Below are 21,758 nucleotides of genomic sequence, written 5' to 3'. Positions count from 1 at the left end.
CTTTGAATCGAAGAGAAAAGTGGGGGAAAAAATTTGGGGAGAGGAAACTGTCTTTCAATTTTTTTTAAAGCTTATATCCAACTTTTTAAAATTTCACTTTTAAAGGTACAATTATAATTTAGCCTACTTTCAACAAAATGCAATTTGCAAAAATTCAAATAAACTAATAGCAAATGAACGCTTAAAAAAAAAAAAAAAAACAAAACAAAACAAAACAAAAAACAAAAAACCACATCTTAGCTAATCAAACCCAAAATATACTCACATCAAATCATGCAAAGCTGTGTAAAAACACATGGTTGCTACAGTAATCGTGTAAATTTATACTAACACTATTCATTTTGTTTTTTATTCTTTTTTTATGTATCTAGAGAATAAAGGAAAATTATGGATTTTGGTTGTTGTGTGTAAAGAAAGAGAAACGATTAAAAATATTCAAAAAAAATTAATAAAATATAGTATAAAATAGAGATAATCTGATGTGAAGTGTTCTGAAAGTGATAATGTAAAAAAAAAAAAAAAAAGTAGGTTCTTATGGTAAAATAGACATAAATTTTTGCACGAACTGATACGAATGCTCGAAATTTTGACAAGTATTACTAATAACTTTTGGTAAGATGGCCTGGCCTTTGTTGTGCCTTTAACTTTGAGAATGTTAAAGGCACACTCCTAGACAAACTGGTGTATCTACTTAAGAATAGGAAAATACAATTTTGGGTTGAGAATACTATCAATTATTTGAGTAATATCAATTGTACTTATATAATAAGTTTTGAATGTCATAATAATCACCTTAAGAAAACGAGAATTTGAATTATAACTTTGAAACTTAAAAATTTAATTGTACCAAAAGAAATTAGGAAAATATAATGTATAATAACAATAGTTAGAAAAATATGAACCATTTCAAAAAAGAATAATATCAATCAAAAATCATAAAATTATATATTTGTAAAAGTAGAGTGATGGAAATTACTTTTTGAAATTGTTTAATTTTTAGGGAAAACAAATTATCTACAATAAAATTTAGAGAATAAATGATACATGTGGGCCTAGTGAATTCGCAGCCCAGTCCCACTCTACATGGGGGCCCAAGGCCTAGAGCCCAAGCCGAGGAGAGCCATTGCCGAGGACGACCTCTTGCTCGACACCTCACGAAATGCCTGAAGAAAGGGGGAAACTGAGTTCAGGGGCAGGGTAAGGGAAAAAGCTGCCAACATCATAATACCAAGCCCTGTATCTGACAAGTCCATACTTTAAACCATACCCTTTAACTTTCCCAACGACCCCAAATCATACTGGGTATAGGTTGACAGAACAGGTCTGCACCCTAGAAAAGTGAAACTTACACGTGGACTCTAAAGAGGAAAACAAACATGAGTATAAAAGGGGGGAGAAAGGGAAGGATAAGGGGATCCTTGGAGAGCGTCTGAGGACTGGGATCCCACAACCCATACCAATGGAGGGTCTAGCTAGTCAAGCCAGACCCGCCCGTACAAGAATTTCCATAGACGCCACGATCAAACCGTTCACCTGTGCCCAAGGTCATGCCTTTTAAGCCCACTCTCTACAAATCATATTGTTGGGGCCCTTTGCATATGAGCCCAACGTCAATCTTGGGCCGTTAAACAAATCGTGTCCCTACAATACATATTCAATATAAGTTTTTATGAATTTTAATTATCATAATAATTTTTTTTAAGAGAATGAAGAATCTGAATATATATACATATTGCTTGAAGGTGTAATCTGATAATATTTAGGAAATCAGTAAGTTGAATAGCATGGATTGTAATGATGTTGAGGGTTGAGGGCCTGAAAAAAAAACAAAAAAAAAAAACAAAAAAAAAAAACAAAAAAACAAAAAAAAAAAAAAAAAACAAACAAACAAACAAAAAAAACAAACAAAAAAAAAAAAAACAAAAGATCAGAGGAGACCAGGGTTGACCGATCACAAATCCTCCGATGATAAAGTTAGTCTTTTCTTCCGAAACAAAGAATTCCAAACTTATGGGAATTGTGTCTGGAAAAACACTTACCTTTGATTGTCAGAGATTCGTGCTTTTATAGGTTTAGGAAATGATTATCCATTGAATAACTTCCCCTACCTTTACGGAGTCCGGAAAGTTTAGAGTACACCTTCATAACTACCATGGCGGTTATCTTTTATGTTCCTTTATTCTACAACTGTTGTTGAGCTCATCCTAAGCAATGCTGGACGGAAGGTTGTCCCAAAGCGGTAGAATGGACATGACGAACTCGTACAAAGATCTCTGTGGACGAAGGACAAATTGCTCATTTCCTGTGATTCCTTCTCTGGACGACCACTATGGACGAATATGGAGTTGGTTTATTTTTAGACACCATCGTAATCAACTTTATGCAATTCATTTAAAAGTAATGACATTAAAACAAATGAGTAACTACCCTAAATATTAGATTTGTATATTCATAGTCTTCATGTTTAGAACGACTTTCACTTAAATTTAGTCAAACCGAAGCGAACTGAAATGCTACATTAATATGGCTCAACAAAAGTGTAGCAATAATAAATATTATGCTTAAGATTTTAGATATTACAAGTTTGAGATCTTTTTTTTTTTTGAATAAATTTGCATTTAAAATAGGTGCTCTTAATCCAAACATGTTTTTTTGCTATATATAAGTGCACAAAAATGGACTAAAGTGGACCAAAATGGACCGAATTGGACTGAAGTGATTCGAATGGACCAAAGTGGACACAAATGGATCAAATGGAACATAATGGACCGAATGCACAAAATAGGACCAAATGGGAACAAGGTGGACCAAATTGGACAATATAGGACCGAAGTGGATCGAATAAGACAATGAACCAATGTGAACCGAATAGGACCGACGTGGATTGAATAGGACCGAATAAGAACAAATGGACAGATTAGGACAAAGTGGACATAATGAACCAAATAAGAACATATAGGACCGAATATGACCAAATTGGACTGAATAGGATCGAAGTGGACAGAATATAACCAATGTGGACTGAATAGAACCAAAATGAATAGAATGGACCGAATAGAACTAAAGTGGACCAAATGATCCAATTGAAGTGGACCAAAGTGAACAAAATGGAACGAATAGGAATGAAGTGAACAGAATAGGGCCAATGCGGACCAAATATGACCAAAGTGGACTGAATAGAACCAAAGCAGAGCGAATAGGACCGAATATAACCAATGCAGAGAGAATAGGATTTTTGAATATTTATCATTTTTAGAGCTCACATTTCTTATTTCTAATGTCTATTTTATTTGTATTTCTTTAACTTAAAACTAAAGAGTTTAGCCCAAATATAAAAAATAAAAACTTCATACTTTTCAACCCAAAAATTAAAGAAAAAAAATGAATTTTTGAACTAAACTTAAAAAAACAACCTATAAAAATAATCAATTAAAGGCACAATTAGTCCAAAATGAACCAAAGGAGACCAATATTGACCGAATAGACCAAATTGGACCGAAATAGAATTAATTGAACCAAATAGAAATTGTTTAATTTTTAAAGAGAAAATATATTATATTACAAAATAATTATTTATTCTCACACTCATAGATTTACAACTAGTTATTATAAAACCAAACCACAAACTATTAAAAAAAAAATTACAACTAGTTATTATAAAACCAAACCACAAACTATTAAAAAAAAAAAAAACCAAGCCACAAATAGTTATTAATTTTGAAGTGGATCCAAATCTCATTAGGGACAGTTGTCTGCATAGAGGGTTTTTTTTTTTTTTTTTTGGGGGGGGAGCGGAGTAGGGGGGGGGAAATGTAACATGTCTAAGCTACTACTAATAGGCTTATAAATTAAATACCTCAAGAAAAAGAAAAGGATTATAAATTAAATTCTCAAATATCTTATTCTTCAATTTTGACAAATGTCTAAACTACAGCCTTCTTTTTTTCAGTTTTTTTCCTTTTCCGTTTCTGTACAAGTTACAATCCAGAGAAGAGATTTGTGTAGAGAAAAAGCACAGGCACCTCTCCAAGCTTTGCATACAACCCCAAAAATGCATGTATACCCAGGAGCCAAAAAAAAAAAACCTTAAACAAAAGAAAAACTCTGCAGTCAGCGGCCTCAATCAAACATACAATATATGACAACCATCTTTTCTTCATTTCCAAACCAAAAATAGGCTGCTAACTCCAACTCCCTTGTCAAGTTGAAAGAATTCTATTCCAAAACTGGGACAGTGATGCTTCAATGCCACTAAGGCATATGATTGGTGCAAGTGCTAGCTAATGACTCTCTTCTTTCACAGCATTGGCCTTCTCTTTAGCACGAAAGTCCCCCAAGCTACAATATTCTTCCCTGAGTAACCTATCCAATTCTGGATGTCTCTTTAGGGGCTCTTTCCGGTCACGTTGCCCGCCGTAATGATGGAATGCCCTGCCACAAACATACACACGCTCAAATTATAAATACAACAGCTTCTGAGTTTGGGGTCAGAAGAAACTATGGTGCACATGCTAACGCATAAATTATTGCATTCTAATTATATAAACACTAAAGAGACTATTACAAATCAGTAATGTCCAGCAGTACCTGTCTCTATTTCCATTTGTGTCCAATACAGCAACTCAATTATGGTAACACTAACCAATAAATTAAACAAGACACAAAAGAGATGAAAAACCCTTTAAAATTGCAGGAAGCTTCAAGCTTCGTCTCAAAACTTAAGTGTCCATAGCCATTGAAGCAAGAAACCTCAGAGATTATACTTCCTAAGAGCATAAGTAGCAGGCTCAACCAAACACCGTTTCAACAAAAATATGACTAGAGTAACCTAAAACCCTCTTGCATCAGGCTCAACATTTTGTCCAAATAATTTATACACTTATTGAACTACTGTTCATCAACAAAAAAAGTTTATACTGGTTTCTCTCTCTCACACAGCAGATAAGAGACCGAGCGGCCTGAGTTAGCCGATGAGCAATAGAGCAACAGTGAACAAAGCTCGGATTTGGAGCTAGCAGCTTGATGTACTACAGTGGTTGGAGATAGAGAGAAAGAAAACAATAAATATAGAATTAAATAGATATTTTTATGATATTTGGGGTAGAGAGTATTCGGCCTAATGTAGGTGTATCTGAAAAATGAGGTCACTAAAATAGAAAAAGAGAATTTTTTGGGATCAATCCAGCTAAAACACCATTGAGCCTGGTGTGAATGCTCAAATGCTGTTACTGCTTTTGAGTTTTTCAAGCAAGGCGCTTTCTTTTTGGGGAGTGGGACTGATTACAAGTAAAGGGGCTGTTAGAAGCTGTGAGATGTACCAAGTTAAATTTGAACCTTGTCAAATGTTAAGAACTTGTCAGAAGCCTTCTTAAGAGTGAAGGGAAATTAGAGAAGGACGAGAGAATCAAGAGATTGAGAGACTAAGAAAGTGCTTATTTTCATTAATGCCTCTGCCAAGCCATTGCAGCTTATATATCACTAAGCTACTTGAGTACACAACACCAAAATATCCTAACAGCCATACTGATGGTTGGTTAATAGCCTCCTTACTTCTAACAGACTTCTAATTGATCGCATGCACGATGGATAGGCACATGGGCAATTAGCCAAGTTATAGCCAACTTAATTCAGCCTTAGCACACATTTCCCACCACATCACAGCCTGCATACGTGCCATAGAATTACCTAGTACACTTCCTTAATATCTGCTACTAACTAAACTGCAACATTTACACAATTGCAGACCCTTGCATTCACAGAACTTGCATAGTAGCTCCTGCATGACAAGTCACAACACTTTACATAGCAGCGGCTGACACCTTTAGTACAGAAATACACTTACCAGCATAGTAGCACAACATAAAATCAGCAGCAACATAACAGCAGCAGCATTAGCTTGACATAGCAGTGTTGCCACACTAGCATTAGTGACATGGTAGGTTCCTAAATCAAACCATTAATGTAATTACTATTCTTCCAAAGGAAGATATCTCATTACAAGCTTGGCTGGTCCATTTCCTAAACAAAGTTATTAAGGTTACATCTGCTCCCTTGCTAATTCCCCATCTCATGTTCCTCTGAGCTACCTACCACATCATCCCCTATAAACCTAGTTTACAAACTAGCAACAATGGTACAGGTACTTTATTAAGTACGAAAAAATGCAATTTCCAGGAAATGTTCCTACTAAAAGGAACTTTTCCTACAAGGCTAATTCTTCGGCTAATCTCCCCCATAGTATCCTTACAAATGTCTAAACATACTAATATTGCTCCTTTGCAACTGATTTATCCACAGAAGGAGGTCTCAGTTTATGTTGTGTGTCACATTCAACGTTGGCAATATCGAGTTATTTTGTCTAGGGACCACATAGCGTGCATCTGAGAATGTTAGCTTTGAAGTGCCTTTAACTTTGAGATCCCTAGGATGTCCTGCATCACACTCCTTAAGCGTCATCACTCATTACTTGTCCTTTACAGTGAACACTTCTTTACTAGGAAATTTGTGAGACATATTCACCTTTAAATTGCTCATTAGACTTCAATCCAGTAAGGGTGATTCTCCCCAGTTCCCTAAAATTTTCTAGGGCGGATGCTACAGGAATCTAAAATTCTTATTTTGATCTTTTGTGATCTAATAGAGCCACTAACCTTGAATTTAGGCTGTCCTGCATCATACTCCTTGTGTGTTTACGTGTCCTTTACAGTGAACACTTCTTTACTAGAAAAATTGTGAGAAATATTCAACTTTTAATTGCTCATTAGACTTCAGTCCTCAAAAAGTGGAATTCTCCCCGGTATTCCCTCAAAATTTCTAGGGGCACTGCTACGGGAATTTAGAATTCTTCTTTTGATCTTTGGTGGTCTAATACCTTACATGGGCACCACACTGAGAGCCAGCTATTGGAGGTTCTTTCTCCCACATTGATAGCACAACTGACGCAAGGCATACAACCAAAATTATTTTTAATTATTTCAGACTTTCTTCTAAATTTCCTTTCAAATTTTAAACGAGATTTCCTTTTTAATTTTGAATTTGACCTTTTTATAGAAGAGCCCTTTGGACTCACCTCTAGCTAGTAAAACCTACGAGCAACTAGTTCTACTACCAAAACCAATTGCCGAGTAATGGGCATTCGCTCCTGACGGCCTAAGTAGTTTATGCTCATGCCCAGGAGCATGACAAAAATAAAACTTTAAGGGATGAAAATGACAATGCACCTAACTTAGAGACTAAAACTTGTATTTTAGCCAAACTTTAATTTATAAAACAATGTTGAATAGCCAATCTTCAAATTCAAAAGTTTTCAACTAATGCAAATATCCGTTAAGAATTATTAAAATTTTCATCACATTAAATTACTTTACAGTCAAATTTTATTTATATAAAAATTTTCTATGTACTTTTCTCCAAACCCAGAAACCTTCTTTCTCTATATTAGCATTGATTGCTATTTGATTCTCTACACCATACAAAACCAAATATAAAAACAAACTTCTTCATATTAAACAATGAAATAAGCATGCTCATCTCAGACTTTGGAGCATCCATTCTAAACATTCAGATAACATAAAAACAAGTGCAAGTTCGTTACCAATATTTTTCGAGGCCATAAAGATTGCCTTTGTGGTAGAAGTCAAGCGTAAGCTGTTCAAAGTCCTGATACAGGTCCTCTCTAAACTCCTTCTCCAAACCATAACTGAAAGAAAACGAATAATCAAAACAAATAATATATATATATATATATATATATAAACAATAACATACATAATAAGGAATGGGAACAAATGTTCCTATCTTAGTAGATGGGCAAAAATAGTCTTTGGAAAAATTATGTGCCAAATCAAAGCTGAAAACTTCTTTAGGTGGTTCTACATTTCAAGATTAGGCTTCTCATATTTCAAGAAGATGATAATTTAGAACATAATCAGCAACAAAACATATATTACTGTAAAGAAAATACCTGTAGAACCTGAAAAGGCATAATTTAGAACATAATCAGCAACAAAACATATTATTACTGTAAAGAAAATACCTGTAGAACCTGAAAAGGCACTCCATTCCATAGTAATAATTAGCAGCAGCATCTTCCAGTGCAAATTTTCTGAACTCATTATACATAGAAGGGACAAACAAGTCTCTAAGAAAATATGACCAAAACCGGTAAAGTGTATTCATTTCCTGCATTTAAAGAAACAGGCAGCTGTACATTAAGAATAAATGAAGTAATTAATTTAAAAATTAACCGGTAAAGTGTATTCATTTCTTTTCAAACGGTTAAGTACCTGAATAACACGAAAAGAAAATATTAACAAAATACACAAAAAGAGAGAAGAATTGATCAACATGTTTTTAAAACCCTACATGTTTCTAAATAAATTATCCCATATTTTTTTCTTTCAAAGAGAAACCAACAACAGCACCAAAGACGGACATTATGGCTTTCTTCTTTTGGATAGGCCTAAAGAAACTAATGTGATTAATTCAAGGGATTTTATGACAGGATGTTAAACATTAAGAAAAAATATGAATTTGCTATTTATTTATTCCCTCTTTTGATATAACAAGTTTTAAAAGAAGTTTAAGAGATGAATTCCACCTCACTGCAACCAATTCCCAACTTCTTTCTGTCACTCAGGCACCGCTTATAGAACTTCAGGTACCTAACAGAATGAGCAATCATGTGAAAGAACATTAACTCAAGCTCTCCCCCTCTCTCTCCCACAAACATAGAAATTCAAGCAATGCCCATCACTTACTTCTGTTGTTTAAACCCATTTTCTTCTAGAAGCTGATGGCTTGGATGCTGAAATGGTGGAAATGACTTTGGCATGGAACCCACTGGTGGACTCCCAGATAAAATCCCATGTGGTGAACCACTCAACTTTGAAGTCCTAGGGCTGTAAAATTGAGATTCAGATTTCAATTAGCCTAGTGGGAAACAAATAATCCAGTTGAACTTAGTCATCATTAACTTGGCATATTCAGAGTAATATACTGCTTTGAAACCAATAATTACTTGGAGAGCTCTCAAAAGCAATAAAATATTACTAAATATAGCCAAAAGCTACCTAAGCTAACAAATAATTCATTGTAAGAGCAACACAGGCAACAATCACACCAAACTGACCCATAATTTTCAGGAGGTGTAGAACTAAAGAAAAATCCAACCGAATTACTAGGTGGACTTTCCGATATGATTCCATTAGAGTTTCGGGAAGTTCCATGATTTCTGAAGTTACTGGAGAAAAATCGTTGTTTATGGGAGGACAGCTGCCTGGGAAGGCCTTTATGTTGCTTCCTTCTAGAATTAGCATTTCCAGACTCCTCAAGGACAACACTTCCAGCAAAATTATCACTAGCCTTTGGGTTGGAGACTCCGAAAGCACTGCTTGGAAATTTTGAGTTTCCATCTTTATTCTCAAAACTAGAGCTATTCTTTCTACGACTAGATCGCTTAGTTTTCAGTTCCTGCCAATAATGATCAATTTTAAACAATTTTGCTAAAGAGATAAGAAACTTAAATTAGTGCCTAAAGAACAATGGGCACTTCAACCTGCTCATAGAAGTAAAGACCATCATTTATTGCAGAAGCTAGCTCATTGGAAATGGATTTGGACTCTTTACCACGACCTTTAGTTTCTTGACTTGTCCTGCTATTCTGCACAGGAGATGAAGGATAATAAGTCAAAAATTTCAACAAATTAACAACCCAATAATACAACAAAATCTTGATCACAGACGATCAAATACAAGCACGGGTGTACACATACAAAAACAAGTGGGGGAAAAAAGAGTAACAAAACCGCAATAGACAAAAACAAAGTTATAAAAGACAGGAAAGAGAAAACAGAAATTGCAATTAACAAAATTAGTCAAATTACCATTCAAAACACAGAAAAGTTACAAGACATAGCTCTTTCCCTTTGATATAGGGGTGTGCATGGAATGGGTTGGGTTGGGTTTGGAGTCTTTTCCAACCCAATCCAACCACCTCAGGTTGAGAAATCTACAACTTGACTCAACCCATTGTAGTTCTAAAAACCAAACGAACCCATAGGATTGGCTTGAGTCATACATGCTAAAAAACTATCACTATCATAGGTTAGGTCAGGTTATTTGGGTTGAAAATTTTGTCAACCCAAACACGACCCACCCCAAGCTTTAAAAAAAAAAAAACCAAAAACAAGGCATAAGTTGGGTCGGTTTGGTTTTTTTGGGTTGGTGGGTGGAATGCACACCCTTATTTACAGGAAAATATATGCCTTATTGCAGTCTGGTAAAGGACAGAACAACTTCTGAGATCCTTGAAAGGACAACGATAAAAGACTAGCAGGGAACCAGCTGCTACAAATTTTAAGGCATTCAAAAAATAAAGAAAAAGAGGAATCAGAGGACAGTAAGAGTTATCAGCTGCTACATCTAACTCAAAGCAGAGGATGTTCAAAGTGAAACTTGCAAAAGGCAACATGAGAGCAGTATTTAGCCTATTATTATTACATATACAACTCACAAGCACATGACCGCCACCTCCATCTGCTTATAATGGGAGGAGATGATATTTGGTCTAAAGGCCATTACTGTATTTAGCAAAGTCACAAGATTTTCTACCAAAAAGAAACAAGTGTTGAAGCATTTTACATCTTCTCTTTGTTATGTAATATTCGAATGCCCAAAACAAAAGGGTTAATAGAAGTGGATTTTAGTTATAACTAACAGGAAAAGTGAGAAAGGTTAAAAGAAATCAGTTCATACCAAGGAAAAGTTTTTTGTTAGCACCCTGCAAGGCAACAATTGTAAATTTGTAACTTCCAATTTGTTTCTTCCTTATTTGAGATCAGATTTTTATCTTTCAAATTGTAATAACACAAATACAAACCCTCACAAGAAGGCTTCAACTTTCCAGGAGCAGAACCAAGAAGTGTTTTGCAGAAGACTTGCACTAATTCTCATTTCTAAAAAATTGTGGAAGAACTCAAAAAAGCTCTAAAGTCCTTCAGTACTCAAGGATACATCTTCAGGGATCTATTTACATAAAGCACTAAGAAAACTTGTGAAGAAACTTGCATTTGAACATGACCAAGTTATCATCCCAGGTGGGCTTTTACTAGGTTAAACCATTGCAGATAGGCAGCTATCAGAGGCCTCCACTTCATTAGTTAACAAAGAATATTTTTCAAGAATTTATGATGTAATTGAATAGTTAAGATAGGTCATAATACTCGGAATAACTGACCATCTAATTTGTTCAATCTGAAGATGACATAAAGCATCCACTTGTGCCATACACTGATACAAGTGCCTCCCCAACTCATAGAATTTAATGATGTGCACAAAAAAAAAAAAAAAACATCAGGACTAAGAACTCTAGACCATTTTCGCCAAAGGTGACATCATGGAAATCAATTGATCATTATAAGCCCCAATTATAATATGAATCTAAACAACTAAGGAGAAAGAAGTAGCCAGATTTTGAAAAAACAAAAACTGGCACAAGCTGAACCCATCGCCCAAGTCATATAGTGAACTTGAGCTCGTTTGTTTCAACTTATCTTATAAAGTAAGCCAGCTTATTCTCTCAGTTATATCTGTTTAAAGCTTGACTTTTTCCTAAGTACAACTTAGTAACCCATCACCCTAGCCATTCAGCCCAAAATCATAACATCCCAATTGCAAAATTTCTTGCAATGATTAACTCAACCTCCACCAACTTTTAAACAATAAAAAATAAAAACTGAACCATCCTACAAACCCTAGTTTCCATCATCATAAACCCTAAGATCCTCACCTTTACCAACCAAAGGCCCACCAATTTTAGGTCCTTTGATATCCTAATATTTTATGGCTAATTGGGATTTTAAACACTGTATGCATTAAAATTCCATTTTCAACATTTTTTATGAATTAAGCATGAAATTAGAGGACAATCAAATGAAAGAGAAACAATAACTGAATCTTTAAGAACATTAATAAGTGAAATACCTGACATTCACCAGGATATCACAATGACAATAATATATTACTCAATGGCTGTACCTGGGTGACAATTACAAGTCTCTGAACGTCCTGATCATTGTCAACCATCTCATCGTCTTCCTCATCAATCCTTTAGTCGATAAAGTCAATAAGAAATGCAATATACAGTTAGTAACCACATACATAGTTAAGCACATTAACATGAGTCAGAAAACAGTCATCAGAGTGTATTCCATAATCACACAATCAGGAAAAATAAATAAATAAAACCCTAAATACTGAAGGAAAACACAAACAAAATAAGCCAATAAATACAGTTCAAAAGGCATATATCCAAACCAAATATAATGAATGATGCAAAGAAATGCTTAAAATTCCACTTTGAATAGGTAAACATTTCTGGTTTAATCAAGGGAATGATATATTTCGCTACCAGTTAGTACTGGTATATATATATTGTTGTGTATTCATTATTTCAAAAGTGTGTGTATTAAATTTGTAAGTATTGGTCACCTACCAAAAGAAGTTCTTTCTTTGAAGGTCTGTTTGGAATGGAGGAAGATTTGTAAGTATATGTCTGTGTGGATGGGAGGGGGGGGGGGGGGGGGGGGGGGGGGGAGAATAAAGGAAAGGGCCATCTCCCTCCATCCAAACAATTTGTTAGTTGCCAAGTTCTCACAATTAGCTATAACACAGTAGCCCAGTGGGCAATACTTTCATTAAATACCCCAATTTAAAACTAACCTTTTCCTTCCTCGGACCAGGTAATCACGGAGCATCCACTTGTTTAATTTAAACCCCATGTTGGAAACAAATAAATTTTAGATTATATTATAGGTTTTTATTTTTTTCTATAATTTATTAAACAATCCAAAAATATTGCAGAGAATAGCCCCCTTTTGTTTGGAAAGTCATCTCTCTTTATTCGACAAATCTTGTCATCACCTTGTGGCTAAGCATCAAATCGCAGTCAAAGTCAATTGCCAATAGAAGACCACTCCCCAACCCACCACCCTCCCCCTATCCTTTGTTTGAGAAGTCCCCAATTCAGTGAACATTAAACCAAACATTGAGGTGATACCTGCAGTTCTAAATTTTGTCCTTGCCTTGCCATTGAGAAAGAGAGTCAATTGTAGATGGCAGTCATGAGAGTAGTTGTACGATATGCAAGCGGTTCAGACAGCACTGACTTCTATACTTGAAACCTTGTTCTCAAAACCAAAACAGAATGGAAATTGTGTTTTCAGCCTCCGTATCAGAATCCACTACGCGTTCCCAACTCAAATTAATTGAGGCACAAAATGCATGCATAGGTAAACAAATGAATGGCATGATAGTCCAACAAAGTTTGTGAGACTTCCAAACCCAATATAAATATTGGCAAAAAAAACTCTGATTCAATACTCCTTGTAACCAAAAATAAACAAATAAGCCTACATGCATAACTTTTAACAAGGCCCTTTGGGAGAAATCATATTGGAACTATATTGTATTTCCTATTTTTAACTATTCAAGGTATAAAAAAAATGTATAATTGTATAAACAATATAATTTTATCAAAAAAATTTAAATAACGATTGAGTAAATAACAATGAAATAATTATCGCTTCTGCAACCAAAGGCCTCTCTCATGTTCATAAGCAAGAAAACCTCAGTCCACAATTTACAAACTGTTCCATTTGCAGTTTTACAGCACCCAGCAAAGTTTGCTGCATCAAATATTCAACAAAGTAACCTCAACATAAATTCTATCAGAAGTTTTTTTTTTTTTTTTTCTTTCAAATTATCTTTATCCTTAATGTGCCTGCAAAGTTAAGAAATACCTACATGGCCTTGCATGCTTTCAATTAAATGAATGTAATTCATGAAGGCGTAAAATTACAAACCCCAAACCACCCAAAGAAAATTTCTTGACAGAACAAAGTCACACTACAGATAATTCTAACTTTGAAAAAAGATCATTGTATACTATGAAATGCAAAATAAAGATCATGCACATACAAAAGCATGTTGTAACTTCCAGGTGAAGTACATTAAGCAAAAACAAACGCATATAGTACCTTCTAGCAGAAAAAAGATCATCATTCTTTATTGTCTTCTGTTCGAGCTCTATCTCTTCGTCAAGCATAAATGTGCTTGCAAAATCGTTTGACAAGTCACCAGCCATATCTGATGACATTTCCCTGCGTTCAGTCCCATCAACAGAAAATTCTGTATGCTCCTCTCTTTGTGAGTGGTCTCGGTTTAGTGGACTATAACTGGTGCCACGATCTGAGAATTTGACCCTTCCACAGCCTAATGCTTGTTTTCCACCATTAACAATAGCACTCATGTCGTCACGTTCTGTGTCACTAATAAGTGGTATGACTGGAGTTTCTCTATTTGGCGGTAAGTGCTCCACCAAACTTCCACCATTTGATGGAAATTCAACATTTTCTTCAGAGTTGTTGCCCACATTATTCTCGATGGCATCACCATTCACAAAGGAATCAATATCCTTCTCCATAGATTGGCCCTGGGGAGTCTGAGCTTGCGATGACAATGAATTCTCTTTAGAAGATGGAATCCACTTCAACCAATTATCACGTTTCCGTATCTTGTCACCCTACAGAATCAGCAACAATGATAAGTGAAGGCCACTGGAGCAAAGTATCAAAGCAATAGAGATAACCCAATCAGTTGTCAAAATATCCCCCAACTGTTTCAGCAGCCCTAAATGTTTTTTCTTCATATGCGCTGGTTGCTCCAACAGCATAGAAGCAATACCCCCAAATTTTATCAAAAGCACCATACATTATGTCCAAAGGTTATGAAGATGGGAACAATTCATATCAGTAATTCATAAAAATTAATGTCCCCTCCAACTCTTGTTAAAACTAACAGGATATCCCCTAAACATTTTTCCCATTTGAATAACCATCACCACTGATTAATACTCACAAAATTCTATCAAAGGAGAAGGCCAATGCAACATGCAATTTTAAAAAAAAAAAAACTTCTTATAGGATTTGGAGAGAAATATGATCTTGTTAAATTCACTTGAAGAAAAATAGTGAAAAAAGTCCAAATTGGAAAGCAAGTTTTGATCAACATTACTTTTGAAAATCCCATTAATCTTTGAAAAAAATAACCAATTAGCACCATCTACCCTACTATGGCTTTATTTAATGAACTACTTTCGCATTACTGACATTTGTAAGTAGCCTTTCTAAACTTCAAAACAGATGTCAATGACCGTTGCAAAAAGGAATGCTGCAGAAATTTTTCTCATGTTCACAGTGACATCCTTTCCCATGCAATCCTCAGACATCATTAGACAAATAAAATTAGCCTAAATCATAAATTGGAACAAGACAGTCCAAGTCTCCAATCATAGGAAGGTTAGCATAGATCTATCATCTAGGAGATTAAACTTCAACTGCAAATTCAGCAAAAAATATTAGGAAGATTTAGCCTTTACAAAAATATTCTTTCGAGTCAGCTTCAGACAAATCAGGAAGATCTTGTGAAAGTCAAGGAGATCATACTCTATGACCAACAAAAAACTCACTTAAATTTAAAAAGAGTAAAAAAAAAGTCCATTAAAATGTGAATTAGAAACCTGATTCTTAAATTTAAACTCTACCCCAATTTAGAAAATTTTATGGCTCCAAAATTTCCAGCATAAATGCAGTAAGAAACAGAATGATTAAGAGAAACAATACCAAATAGTGAAGAAAATCTACCTGCACTTGAACAGTACTAGATGTCTGCAGTGCATCAAGGATAAATGGTATATCTGTGCTCATCTTCCTAACCTGCTTAATACATTAAAAAAAAGTGAGATTTGCCATCAATTCAAGCAAAATAACAAGGGAACCCGTTTTTAGTAAATCTCACAAACTAACTATACACTATGGAAATACTGAATAAACTAGCACAGACCTGCATAAGCAGTAAAGCACCACCATATATAATTCATGGCATTCTAAAATAATTGGAACAAAGAATTGCAAGAAAATGTACCCTTTTAAAGTCAGCAATGATGGATATTGGAACCCATCCCTGATCATCCATACGGGAAATTAGGTACTGGTCATTCTGCAGATTTTCATCACTGCCAAAAGAAAAGGTTATAATGTCAACAGACACAACAAGCAGTCTATATCATACAAACAGATTCTTTCTTTTATTTTTTTGATAAGTAAATATTTTATTAAAAAACTAGAAAGACCACCACCCCGGAAACAGGACATGTGCTTAAGGGGCACCACAAATCAACAAAAATTATTGAATGGCCACTTAACACAGAGATCCAAAGTCATATTTTCTGTAGTAATTAAATCGCAAATAAATCCAGGGACACATTTTGGTTAACCATTGAATGACTCACATTTAATAGAACATCCAGAAGTACAAAGATCAATCATAAATGTGGAAAATATTTAGGCAGTCCGATTACAACACTTACAGATCAGATTCTACAATGTGTGGTGATGACTCTCATATGATAAATGGCCTCATTTTTAAAAACCTAAACATTCTTTAGCAATTAGAGACACCAAAGCCATTCAATGTCCATGGGATATCCAAATCCAGCCAAAATTGAAAAGGCTTGTGCACCAATGAGAAAAAGAAACTTCAAGGCTAACAATACATTAAACACTTTTTTTCATTTTTTATTGTTTTTTTAATAAATATTGCATTAAAGATGCAAATGCAAATACTATCACTGCACAGTTAAAATGGAATCTGTAGGCTGCATGGGGGATGGTATAGAATTCTTGCTGCCAATACAAAAGTGAAAATATAAATGAACAAACCTTTATTCCCAAATGACTCTTTTTTTTTTATCACATAGAGGACTTTTCTAAAGAAGAGCCCTTTGGACTTGCCTCTAGCAAGTAAAACCTACAAGCAACTAACCCCACCCACCAGAATCAGTTGCCAGGTAATCCAAGTAGGGGCATTCACCCCTAACAGGCGAAGCAATTATGCTCATGCCCAGGAGCAACTATTCTCAAAGGACTTACCTGAAATAATAGTCGATTTGTTTCACTATATTAGTCCTCAAAGCTACTGTCTCTTGGGATACCACAGGAGCCCCTGGATTAATAGGATATTGAATAAAGCGCGGAGGATGAGGTCCCCTAATAGAGCCTGGAGCTGCAACAGGAACATAGCATATAGGTGCAGGCCCTGTATATAACAGACAAATTACTTTGGACAGTGAAGCGGAGTAAGTAAGTAAAGTAAATATTGGTTTTCTAAATGAAAGCACATTGCAATGAGATCATAGGATTACCATAGAAGCTAGAACCAACCATGAACCCTGGAGCTGGACCAAAGAATGGAGGCCCTCCAAAAGCCCTTGGTCCAATACCCTGTTGCATTGGGATGTTGTCTCTAGGATTTAATGCTCGTTGATGGTGCCAGGCATGATTAAAATGGCCACCAGGTTCTTGCATGATTGGTCTTCTATTAGAAAAATTGACAGCATAGGCATTGGGTGGAGGCTGAACATTTCGACTAGCATCAACGCCATGACCTGGTGGAACAAGAGATTGAGGGGGTGTCTCACATCCAGACTTCACCAAATGAGTTTCAACGGTTGGGAAACGTCCTGGACCAGGAGGGTATGCATACCCAATGTGAGGTGGAGGAACCATAGTATGAAAAACAGGTGGCATTGGTGGTTGATGGTAAGGTAGTGGTATAGGAAAAGGATGAGCACCACTTGGGTTGCGTTTAGAGCCTGATTTTTGATGACGAGATGATGAGTTTTTATGTGAAGGATTAAAATTTCCAGATCCATGTGACTTATGCTGCCCAACTGATGCCTAGACATATACAAACATAGCTACAGTCAGATATATACATTTAAATTTTCATGCAATTAAAAAGAACAAAAAATTAATAGAAGCAACCTTCATAAACATACTAAGTTTTGCTACTCCATATTACCCATTCCTGATTAAACATATTATATTAAAAAAAAAACTTATCTGCAGCCCTAAAATGCGTTAAAATCATATGTATGCAAGCAAAGAAAATTGACAGAATAATATTTAAAAAGAATATATATAAATATATATATATATATATATATATATCTTTAGGCTGTTTCTGTTACATTTTATTTTTATTAAGTATCAGACTGATCAAGGATCAACCAAAACAAAGCAGGAAACATTAATGCCATTACAACATATCCTAAATATTCTATCATATGAGTGATCAAAAAAAGCACATAGCATGTGTTTTCAAGAAATAATTCAAATCCTATATGAACAATAACAACAATTGATTTTCAAAAGCCATGTTATACTTCCTGTATACTCAGGTGACACCTTTCTTCTTTTTTCAATATATTTTTATTACTTATTAAAAAAAAGGCCATAAAATTTTCACTATTTTTTCGAGGGTGCAATAACTAATAAAGAAGACTAGAGAGAGGAGTAGAGGGAGAAGGACAGAGTAGAAAAGTGAAGAACAGTTGAATTGTATCGCCTTTCTGATGGAAATTTCAAAAATGCTTTGCTTCTCAGGAACTAAGAAAGAAAAATGTGAAAGTAGTTTTTTGAGCCATTTACAAGAACATGTTCAGATATATTCCTGAAAATGACCACCAAATGTTTTAATGAGTGTATTTTAGATTTAGTGTAAACCTCAATAGTTAATGATAAGGACCTGTACAATCAAGCTCTCAAAGTACAAATGTCAATCATATCTAAGAAAGAAGTAAAAGAAAATGAACCCAATGCTTTTTTTCAATAAGTAAATAATGCTTCATTGAAAGAAAAACTAAGCTTTACAAGAACCCAAACCAATGATATATCCAATCATACAAAGATTTAAACAAAACAACCTAAGATCAAGAATAAAGTCAAAAGTTGCAACTTTAAGCTATGGTTGATCATGGTAAAGGAGGTGGGATAGAGGAAATCAGGGCCAGCTGATAGAGATGACTGAGATGAGGCGTATAATTGAAGATTTGTCATGAGTTGTACAAGGTCTTTACCATGGGGACTAGCACAAGCCCATATGGAGATTTTGGAAGGCAACCGCAAACTTTAGGAAATATCAAAAGATGGTCTTGAGGATGAGAATCATGATATAAGAAGAAAACCTATTCCATGATGCTGGCATAGAACATGTGGCACAAAACAGATTGGATTATTAATTGATGTGTTGAATTGAAGGAAGAACATTTTGAAAAGAAGTTGTGTCATTCTACTTATCTATGATGTCCACGTTGATGATAATGGCTTAGAGGTAAGTATTTCAATACTTTATCAAAGAAACTATTCAAGAGAGTGATACACATCAAGTGCTCAATGCAAATTGTAAGAGTGTTCTTTTGAACATAGAATGTTCAACTCGTATACCCACTAGTGTTCAACTATAATCGAAAACAAAGATTGACACTTTCACTTGGAAAGAAGTGTTAATAATATTTTCTATTGGCATAATGTTGAAACATAGGAATCATTATTTTTATAAAAATAAAGATAAAAATGCAAAGATGAGGTTGAGCCCATTTTTAGAGGAAAGCAATATGGTTCCCAGCAATTATAAATTTATAATTCATTATCCATGATTTTTCATGTTACAAATTGAAGAAAGGTTCCCAAGCTTGTCATGCATAAGCTTTTATTAGCATGTTAAGTCTAACCAGCTATTTTTTTATGTACTTAAGACAAAAAAGAAAGAAGTGACGGCAAATATTATTCATGACTTCAATAGATCGTGGAAAATTGAAGCCAATCTCGAGAATGAGCTTCTCTAACCTGGGGAAAACTGATGTAGGAGAATTTAACCCCAAGCAAAAAAAAAAAAAAAAATTAAAAAGCCCTTTTTTGGAAATGCATTATAGGGAAGCTTAGAATTGGCGAACTTTCTGGGTTGGTGAGAAGGTCTCTTTGAAGAAGTATTATGATACAAGGAATGATGATGTGGTCACCCATGGCCATAATGAAGTGGCACGAGTGTTAGAACATGTCATCCCACATGGACAGCTGATATGGCCAAGTCCCTCAATCTACCTACTGTGTTAATCCCCTCTGTAAATACTACCCACTACTTAATTGGTTATTGTAACAATTCGAAATAAATTTAGTATTAGTTTTACCAAGACTACATCCAACACACCAAAAAGGTCACGCCCAATTCACAAAGCTCCCACTTTTCTAGGATCTGGAAGTATTAACCCTGACTTTATAATTTTGACATATTAAACCCTAAACCATATAAACCATGAAAACACAAACACTTCGTCTATATCTCTTAAAAACCACTAACAAAGGATTGGCACTATTACACCGACATGTCAACATTTTACTATGGGTGGTGGGGGCTGTCTTCTTCCCCACATTAGAGAGAAAGGACAGCACTTCCTTCCTTGAGATCATGGGTCCAAAAACCCATTGGGTGCATGTGAACTTATCAATAAAAAACACAAATAAAATAATCAGCTTTTTTCACTACCAATAGCTCAAGAACTACAGACAAGTTGCAATTAAGCATTTCAAATCAATAATATTTCACGCAAAATGAGATTTTTTTTTCAAAGTACATTTTTCATACAAGAAAAAATTAACTAATTCATCCATTACACATAGCAAGTCCTCTTTTTTTTTCTGATCAATAAGTAATAACACCATAGTAAGAGGGAATTGGGGGAAACCTGCAAAGGTGGAGGAGGTGGAGAAGCCACCGTAGCAGGCTTTGAGGCTGCTCCTCCAGCCGCCGCCGCCACCGCGGCCGCATCGGAAAGAGCTGGCCAAGAATCAGGCGAGGCACCAATCATTACAGGAGAAGGAGGAGGAGCATCGTCGCCATTCATCGCCACCGCCGCCGCCGGAGTCTTCCACGCTGACTTGGACTTCGATATGGTCGCACTCGTTTCCTGATCATTCTCCGCCATCACCATCACTCCTCCGATCGAACCCAGAACCAAAAAAAAAAAAAAACTCCCACCAAAACTTCTCTCACTCGCAGCAGCTACGATTATATATAAAGCAAATGAGCAAAACCTTTAATTTAATGGCAACTCAGTCTCTCATCATCACCATCAGCAGCAGCGAGACCGAGTTTTACAGTGTGTGAGAGCGCGCACATGTTGAGAGAGAGAGAGAGAGATTAGGGTTTTTTTTTTTTCGGACAGTGTGAGCGTGTGTGAGAGAGAGAGAGTGAGTGAAAGAGAGAGAAGGACAGAAAAGATTTTGACAGTTGCAGAGAGGTGCGAAACTGTGGAAAAGGCGGAGGCACAAGGTTTTGGCTTCCCTTTTATATGCCAGGGCTTATTGGTTATTCCTATTACCACACCACGAATTATTGTTGTTTTTAACTGATACCTAAAGTAGTTGGGTTTGGAAGCAGCCAATGCAAGTTTTGGGGTTTTTTTATTTATTTATTAACTAATGCTTATCTTATCTTATCTTTTCATTCTAAAATAAATAAATAAATATAAAACTTATCTTTTAATTTGAAATTTTCAACCTTAAACTTGAGGAAATTACCAAATTGGTTCTTTTGTCACATTTCCTTTAAGTGGATAAAATTAATGTTATAAAAAATAAAAATAAAACAATAATGTGGATAAAAATACTAAATCCTTGTTTTTTTTTTTGAGAAAGTACTAAATCCTTGTTAATGGGTAGAAATTAGGTATAAAATTTCGTAGGTGTATTACAATATGTTCACAAATTAAATATCAATTCATAACTACATTGAATGTAATTATTTGTGAGGATGAAATTGTTTGTGTTGTACTGCTAAATGAAGCTATGTGTTCTTGTCAC

At 35.1% G+C, this 21,758-nt stretch overlaps 2 protein-coding genes across 2 annotated transcripts in view; both read right to left on the bottom strand.

The window, feature by feature from the left end:
* Positions 1 to 13,181, bottom strand: part of LOC126719002 (la-related protein 1A-like) — a 71,472-nt gene extending 58,291 nt beyond the window's left edge. Inside the window, exon 1 of the mRNA XM_050421476.1 lies at positions 13,058 to 13,181. The gene's annotated coding sequence lies outside the window, so the exon portion shown is untranslated. The remainder of the gene's footprint in view (positions 1 to 13,057) is intronic.
* LOC126718975 (la-related protein 1A) lies at positions 3,863 to 21,228 on the bottom strand. The gene is made up of 14 exons (XM_050421415.1): positions 20,642 to 21,228; positions 17,261 to 17,795; positions 16,989 to 17,154; positions 15,982 to 16,072; positions 15,702 to 15,773; positions 14,037 to 14,581; positions 12,037 to 12,106; positions 9,557 to 9,661; positions 9,131 to 9,471; positions 8,760 to 8,900; positions 8,600 to 8,663; positions 8,036 to 8,181; positions 7,595 to 7,699; positions 3,863 to 4,431 (listed from the first exon to the last, which is right to left on the bottom strand). Exons 1-14 carry the CDS (start codon positions 20,885 to 20,887, stop codon positions 4,281 to 4,283), a joined length of 2,778 nt encoding a protein of 925 aa, XP_050277372.1. The 5' UTR covers positions 20,888 to 21,228; the 3' UTR covers positions 3,863 to 4,280.
* Positions 21,229 to 21,758: the final 530 nt, after the last annotated feature.

The sequence above is a fragment of the Quercus robur genome, chromosome 1 (genome assembly GCF_932294415.1).
Source record: "Quercus robur chromosome 1, dhQueRobu3.1, whole genome shotgun sequence".
NCBI lineage: Eukaryota > Viridiplantae > Streptophyta > Magnoliopsida > Fagales > Fagaceae > Quercus > Quercus robur.
This window is presented reverse-complemented; position numbering and strand designations above follow the sequence as displayed.